The sequence below is a fragment of the Chiloscyllium plagiosum genome, chromosome 9, assembly GCF_004010195.1.
Source record: "Chiloscyllium plagiosum isolate BGI_BamShark_2017 chromosome 9, ASM401019v2, whole genome shotgun sequence".
Classification (NCBI taxonomy): domain Eukaryota; kingdom Metazoa; phylum Chordata; class Chondrichthyes; order Orectolobiformes; family Hemiscylliidae; genus Chiloscyllium; species Chiloscyllium plagiosum.
Window position 1 is genome coordinate 19,249,230 of NC_057718.1, and position 8,477 is coordinate 19,257,706.

At 47.1% G+C, this 8,477-nt stretch overlaps 1 protein-coding gene across 6 annotated transcripts in view; it reads right to left on the minus strand.

Annotated features, from left to right (window-relative positions):
* Nucleotides 1–1,007: 1,007 nt before the first annotated feature.
* ltbp1 (latent transforming growth factor beta binding protein 1) overlaps nt 1,008–8,477 on the minus strand; it is a 339,046-nt gene continuing 331,576 nt past the window's right edge. For all 6 annotated transcript variants that reach the window (XM_043695510.1, XM_043695509.1, XM_043695512.1 and 3 more), the window contains 2 exons: nt 4,655–4,804; nt 1,008–2,152 (listed from right to left, as the gene is read on the minus strand). In XM_043695510.1, the coding sequence (XP_043551445.1) occupies nt 1,983–2,152; nt 4,655–4,804 (320 nt within the window). In that variant the 3' untranslated portion in view covers nt 1,008–1,982. The remainder of the gene's footprint in view (nt 2,153–4,654; nt 4,805–8,477) is intronic.

Consider the following 8,477-nt stretch of genomic DNA (forward strand, 5'->3'; position numbering starts at 1 on the left):
GGTCAACAATGCCCTCCAGCGTATCTCCTCCACTTCCCGCAACTCCACCCTTGAACCCCACCCCTCCAACCTCAACAAGGATAGAATGCCCCGGTCCTCATCTTCTACCTAATCAATCTCTGGATACAGCACATTATCCTCTGCCATTTCCACCACCTACAGTCAGACCCCACTACCAGAGAGATATTTCCCTCTCCAGCCCTAACTGCATTCCGCAGAGACCATTCTCTCAGCAACTCCCTCATTAGGTCCACACCCCCATCAACCCACCCTCCACTCCCTGCGCCCACGCCTCCCCCTCCAAACCTTCATCCAAGGCCCCAAAGAGTCCTTCCACATTCAGCAGAGATTTTCCTGTACATCCAAACACCTCAACCACTATGTCTGTTGTTCTCGATGTGGTCTCCTCTACGTTGGGGAGTCGGGACGCCAACTCATGGAACGTTTCAGAGAACATCTCTGGGACATATGCACCAAACAATTCCACCACCCTGTGGCCGATCACTTCAACTCCCCCTCCCATTCCACCAAGGGTACGCAAGTCCTGGGCCTCTTCCACCGCCAAAAACAAGCCACCCAACAAGTGGACTTGACCTGACAACAAAGGTACCATTCCACTAGCCGACAGTACAAGAACTAGGGAACTCAGCAAGAGTTGTAACAGAGTTGGAATTTGAGGAAGAACTGTGAGTGATAACAATGTGGAAACCCCAGGCTATGAGCGTGGCGGAAGTGAGGATGAATGATTTGCAAAGAATTGGACAGGCAGTTGAACAAAATAAAATGACAGGGTCATGGGGATAGCGCTCAGGACTGATGTATTCCTGGGCAGAGAGCCAGCATGGGCCAAATGATCTCCTTCTGCACCAACTAATTAAGCTGAAAAAGCATTTGGCTTTGGCTGGAATTAGTCACAAACCCATGAAAACGCATGCTCGTGTGTTGGAAATCTCAGTGCCCACTGGCACCAAATGCACCCCCATATTTCTACAGGAGAGGTAAAGCAGTACACTTCCATAAGTGATTTATTTATAGGTTTTACAGAGGTTTAGAATACAGCTTTAATATGCTTTTAAGATGATCATACAAGAGCTATCTGCTTGTGAATTATTTTTGCTTCAATTTACAACTTACAATACAATAATCTGGTTCTTTTATTTCTTCAGTGTAACTGTACACATCATGTCTCTTTTGGCTGTCCTGTAGCAGCTTTGCGACCTGGCAAGTTTGAACTGTGTGGGTTGTAGTGCAGTATATAATGTGTGGAGAACATAACCAGGAACTTCACACCTCTACGGTTGTATAAAACTTTTTTAAAAAAAAAACCTTATCGAAACAACACGCCTGCTCCACAGGGCAGACACTGAACAAGGTAAAAACTGTCACTGACCAATGTTCCAGACACAGAATAGCACGACCTTTTTTAAAAAAAAACATACAAACGGACTATAAGTTGCTATCAAAGAATTTACATTTGTCATAAAACTCTAAAGTCAAAGCAGTATAAACACATACTGCATTTTATCAAATACGTAATACAAAATATTTTCACCACTGTTATACATAGTGTAAACCATGTGCTAATAACAAATGCTATTTTGTGTGAATGATTGTGGATGCGGTGTGCTTTCTCACTTTGCATGTCCCTTATTGAGAGGGCTTTCCTTTCCATATAAAAAGAAGAAGCACATTAGGAATCCATTTGGTCTTTCCGTTCATTGGTAGAATTGGGGTTCACCCCCCAGCTTGAGGAAACGATATGTCCATTTGGTGTCTCCTTCCTTAATGGCATCAGTGACTGACGGCAAATACTCATTGACAAGGGGGTGCTGCATAGGCAGAGTCTTTGTACGTCACTTCTGGGTGGGATCTGGTGATGGCGGGGATTAGAGGGGGGAAGAGGGAGAGGTGCGGAGCGTAGGTAGGATTTGTACAGTAGCGGGGCTGGGGAGAGGGAAGGGGGATGTGCAGCTCTTCGCAAATTACTCCAACTTTGACTCTTTCTGTGCCTCTGTAGTTACGCAGTAATTAGGCTGCTCCGAGGGGACGTAGCCTGGCAGACACACACACTTGTACGATCCATCAGTGTTGATGCATTTGGCGTTCCGGCAAAGTGACATTTTATCATTGAGCTCGATACATTCATTCACGTCTATGGCACAGAGAGAAGACAGAACAAAGCACAGGGAATAAAGTAACGTTTGAACAGGCCTGGTCTTACTGCAAGATGCTAGTCAGGGGCTGAATTTTATCATGATATTCCCAGTTGAACATTTTGACAAAGGGTGCTTCCTCCATATGCTGGTGGAATGTTATCTCTGCTTCAATATCATTCTAATTAAAGGTAGTATTTCAGAGATCGAATGATGACTGGTGTGATACTGTCAGAGCTTAGACACTGCCCAAAGGAGGGATCAACATGCCGATTTCTCAGAAACTTCTTAAACAAGACAGTCCTGGGGGAGGTGGTGACGTAGTGATAATGTCACTGGGCTAGTACCACTGAACCCCAGGCCCAGGTTCAGGGGAAGTTGTTACACTGTAGCTTACCACCTGGTTCTGGATGACCAGAAACCTCCTGCTGGAAAGGTTTACAGATTAAAAATCAACCCCTTTAGGGCTGGCACATGATGCAGACTCTTCACGTCAACCATTGTCTCCCATCACAGATGTTATTGGTCATTACTGGTCGCTATGAAACATATGCATGAGGATCGGGATTGAGAGCCACTCAGCCTCTGACTGGTCTCCTCAATGTGAGGAGCCCATGTCTTCCAACACAGTTGGCTTAGTGAGCTGATTATGTGGAGCATATGCCTTTGGAACACAGGGTACATGACCCTGTGAAGTCATCATGCCAAGGTGGTCAAAATCCAGTCACGCTGCGAAACAATATTTACAGCTGAGTTTCTGCTCCAAAGCTCCACCCATTAAAGTAGCTGGCTCATTCTTCAATCTGCTTTTGTCTTCAGTTGTGGAACTGCCTGGAGTTGTATCATTTGGAAAGGAGGACACCCTGACCTGACCTGATTAAAGTTTTGAAGGTGATCAAGAGGATTAATAAGGTGATCTGGACAAACTGTGCACTGGGGTAAAGGGATCAGTTAATGTCCCTTGCAATTTAGCTCGTTAGGATTATAAAAGGGAGTTATAAAAGGCACTATTACAAACAAAGAGTTGTGAATAACTGATAGTGAAAAACGATTGAAGTGCACTGTATAAATGGACTCAAAACAACTTGGTATCTTTCTGAGGGGAGAAGGATTTGAGTCTTAAGGGAGAAGGTGGCAAGGGAAATTGAGATGATTAAAAAGCTGTATGTAAGTTTGCTTATTGAGCTGGATAGTTCATTTTCGGATGTTTCGCCACCATACAAGGTAACATCATCAGTGACCTTCCAGTGAAGCACTGGTGTTAGTGACCCACTTTCTATTTATGTGTTTAGGTTTCTTGGGTTGGTGATGTAATTTCCTGTGGTGAATGGGGTCCAAGGTGATGTGTTTGTTGATAGAGTTCCAGTTGGAATGCCATGCTTCTAGGAATTCTTGCATGAGTCTCTGTTTGGCTTGTCCTAGGATGGATGTGCTGTCCCAGTCGAAGTGGTATCCTTCCTTATCCGTATGTAAGGATACTAGTGAGAGAGTCATGTCTTTTTGTGGCTAGTTGATGTTCATGTATCATGTATGCTAGTGGTTAGTTTTCTGCCTGTTTGTCCAATTGTTACAGTTACAATTTATAAAATACCTTGCAAGGACTGTAACAAACACTATGTTGGACAAACAGGCAGAAAACTAGCCACCAGGATACATGAACACCAACTAGCCACAAAAAAACATGACTGTCTCTCACTAGTATCCTCACATACAGATGAGGAAGGACACCACTTCGACTGGGACAGTACATCTATCCTAGGACAAGCCAAACAGAGACACGCACGAGAATTCCTAAAAGCATAGCATTCCAACCGGAACTCTATCAACAAGCACATCAATTTTAGATTAGATTAGATTACTTAGTGTGGAAACAGGCCCTTCGGCCCAACAAGTCCACATCGACCTGCCGAAGCGCAACCCACCTAGACCCTCCCCCTACATTTACCCCTTCACCTAACACTACGGGCAATTTAGCATGGCCAATTCACCTAACCTGCACATTTTTGGATTGTGGGAGGAAACCGGAGCACCCAGAGGAAACCCACGCAGACACGGGGAGAATGTGCAAACTCCACACAGTCGCCTGAGGCAGGAATTGAACCCGGGTCCCTGGCGCTGTGAAGCAGCAATGCTAGCCATTGTGCCACTGTGCCGCCCTTGGACCCTCTGAGAAAAAGAACAGGAAATAACATCACCACAGGAACTGACATCACCAACCCAAAGAAACCTAAACAAATAAATAGAAAGCGGGTCTCTAAGACCAGTGCTTCACCGGAGGCTCACTAATGATGTGACCTAATATAGGGATGAAACATATGAAAATGAACTTTCCAGCCCAGCCAGCAAACTTACATCAGAAACGTCAACCTGATTAAAAAGCATTTGCACTTGTTGGGTCATATGACTGTCTTGCTGGCAAGCATGGTGCTGCAACAATGTCTTGTTATGGATTAACTAAATCACAGTTCCATTTTGAACAAGCACCCTGAGGTTGATCTTACCAACACACTCCAGCTTGCTGATGTCCAGCTGGTAGCCATCATAGCAGTCACACGTGTAGCCCTCCTGCACTCTGACACAACGCCCATTCTCACAGCCATTCAGGATACCGCATTCCTCAGCCTGCAGTCCCTCGAAACTATCAAACGGATCTGGGGAGCAAAGTGGACACAGCCATTAACGAGCAGCAGAACTCTGACATGCTGTAGGTTCCAGATGGGGGTTAAAGCCAAACTCTGACGACACTCTTTCACACGCCCAGTTTGTCAATCCGTGACTGGATATGCCACCTGGTGGTTAGTTCTGTGGCATGGGTAACTCTCTGCTGACTGAATGGGAGATTTGGGCTAGCATCGGACAAGATGAGGGGGTGAGGAGGTAGGTAACTGATTGGGAAGTTTGGTATGATTCCCTTGAAGAGAGAAACTCTCCATGAAACTTGACAAAATTGATTCTTTGCTGATTTCTGCTAATACCCAAAGCCCATCCATCCATCCATTCATACACACATAGGGAAACTACCTCACTGAGGCTCCTTCTGTAAAGCCAGGTTGAGCAGACCAGGTCCAGATGCCTTCAACGGCCCGAAACCAAAAGTGAGAGAGTGTTTAAATATACATCCCTGAATATAGAACAGGAAGGTGCAGGTGAAGTCAGAAGTGGAAGGGAGAGCAACGCGCAACACGAGTAAGGGAGGCCAGTGACTTGGAGCTGATTGCTCAACCGCTGTGGGTCACATGTTCAATCCCCAATGTGTGGGGACGCGGTGAGGTCACATACGGACACACACTGAAAATAAGGACCCATCCCCCGAGCACTGACAGTGTGTCCACATTCTGACACCTCGAGAATGCACTACAGTTTTCCCAAAGAGGGGGAGCTGGAGGAAAGGTGAGAGACAAAGACCTGCAGATGCAGGAATCCAAGGTAGACAGGCAGGAGGCTGGAAGAACTCAGCAAGCCAGGTAACATCAGGAGCTGGAGAAGTCAACGTTTCAGGTGCAACCCTTCTTCAGGACTGTGGGGGGGGGAGGGGTGTGTGTGCAGGGGAAGCTGCAGATAACGGGGTGGCAGGGGCAGGGTGGGGAAGTGGGGATAGGTGAAGACAGGCAGAGGGTATGAGCTGATTGGTCAATGGGAGGAATGAATCCAGTTGATGGAAGAGAGGGGGAGGGGCTGAGAAGGGTGTCGGGGGATGGGAAGGGAGGCTATTTTCAATTGGAGGTCTCAATGTTGAGTCCTCCGGGATGTGGGATGCCCAGGCAGAAGATGAGGTGCTGTTCCTCCAATTTGCGGTGGGGGTTCATTGTGGCAATGGAGGAGGCCAAGGATGGTGAAGCAAGCATCACGTCCACCTTCAACAAACTGCCCACACGGCCCACTGAGAGCTGGGGAGGGGCAGAATGAAATTCTCAGAACAGGAAGATTGGGACACGACAGTACACAGGAGCCCAGCTGCCGGGCCGTACTCACTGTGGTTGCCTACTGTAAAGTACTGTAAACCGCCTCTCAAACTGAGGTGAGCGCATGGTAACGTAAAGTTGACATCCTTTGATTCGAGCGATTAACCAGCTGACAAGAGTGTGTTCAGACACTCACATGGGGCTCTCTGCTCTCATGCCTGACCCCAGTCTGCAAGACAGCAGCAGACTCCATCATGGCTGCCCCTGCCTTTGAAATTGCCAGACTTTGGTCAACTGGATCTAATATCTCCTGATGTGGCATGGGGTCGTATTTTCAAACGAGATCACTAGAAGTAAATAAAATTACTGAAGTTACCGCATATAGATGCAGCAGGTGGTACAGAAGACAAACAGGGTGGCTTGCTGTAATTGCACAAGACCTTAGTGAGACTGAGAGTATAGTGTGCAGTTTGATCTCCTTATCTGAGGAAGGATGTTCTGGCTGTGGAGGGAGTGCAGCAAAGCTTTACCAGAATGATGCCTGTGAAGGTAGGATTGACATATGAAGAGAGTCTGGATTGGTTAGGCCTATATGGGGTTTATAAGAATGAGGGGGGCAGGGGGGTGATCTCATCAAATTTCCAACAAAACAAGAAGGGTAAAACAGGAAGGATGTTCCTGGGAGTGCAAAACCAGGAATCACAGTTTCAGGACTGAAACGCGGAGAGGTATCTTCACCCAGAGAGCGGTGAGCCTGTGGAATTCTCTGCCACAGCAAGTATTTGAGGCCAAAACATTAAATGTCTTGAAGAAAAAGTTAGACAGAGCTCTCAAGGCTAAACGGATCAAAGGGTATGGGGTGGGAGTGGGAAGAGAGTGCAGGATGATCAGCCATGATCACATTAAATGGCAGAGCAGTCGCTGATGCTTCAGTTTTCTACATTTCAATGTTTGTTTTATAATGTGGAACTTGGGAGTTTTATTATGATGCTGTATGAATAAAAGCTGTTGTTGTAAAGCAGCAATCCTGCTTGTATTGAACTACCACCAGTATAGTTACAACTTAGCTAACTTCTGCTTAGTCAGCAATACATTATGAGAGGGACACGTTACCCCAGGGACAGGGACAGCTAACTTACACAGCACAGTCCTGCTCCCTCCAGCCTCTCAGAGTGGGCACATTCAACAGACCAGCCGGAGGGTCAAAGGGTACATGGCAGGTGTGGGCTCCACTGTCAGTGAGCTCCTTCAGTAATGAGCTGTACACACGGTGATAAACATGACGCCTCACCCACTGCCCTGAACATGTCCAACAGGTAAACAACTGGGAAACAGCTCTGAGTCCCACTTTGTTTGACTTTTGAACTGTGAATGATCTGAGAGCAGGGCAGAAAGAGGGTAAACCTAATTCAGCCCTTGCAGTCTTAACAATAATGAGATTACTCCAAATACATTGCTAATTGTCACACTGGACAGGAATAGGAAGTGAAGGTTACAATAGTCCCAGAGGACTACAGGCTGCTTCCTTGTTGGGGGGGGAGGGGGGAAGAGAGAGAAGAGGGGGGAGACTGGTGCTAAGTTTGACCTGAGGGTCACCACACCTCAGGCGAGAGGCCTTCATGCCAAGGTGGGATCACCACACCATTAGCATTACTGTGCTATGCAAACCAGCTGTCCAGCTAACTGGGGTAAACTCTGGGCAAGGAAAGGTTATCCCATACATGTTCCTTCCCTCAGCCGGACAGGGGAGACGAGGTGATGAGGGACTGACTTTGCTGCTAGGATTAACATTCACTGAAAGTGTATAGATTTTGCACTCAATGTGTCCCCTTCATCAACAAAACTAAATAAAGAATCACACTTGGCTTGTGAAAGTGAGCTTCAGTTCACCAGCTATGCTCACTGATAAAGCTGATAGCTTTGCGTTTTGGTGCATCATGTGGCGCCTGGTCTGAAGGCAATTTACAGCTGGCTGGCACAGCCACCAGGTGGCGATAGATGCCTGTGGATTTGATGGAAATGTTCCTGTCTCATTGGCCTCGGAATGACATTTTGGTGACATAGTGAACAGAAACTGTGTGTACTATTTCTCAGCTGGTGCAGCCTGAACGAGTCACCAAGCATTCTGTACAACACATTTACTTGGTGCTGGGCTGACAGCTGCCTGGATTGGGAGTGTCAGGCTGAAGGAATGTTGGGCAATAAACTACCTTCACCCCCACCAGGACCACCCACCTCTAACTCACAACAAGCCCCCAGATGTTAAGGATGACTTTGCAGGGTTGACTTTTCATCTCTGACACTGGACAATCTGCCTGGTCTTATTCTCTCTCTCTCTTCCTTCCACCCCCCCCCCCCCCCCCCCCCCCCCCCGCGGGGCAGACAATACAGTGACCCCCCTGTCCGGGCTCTACGTTCAGGG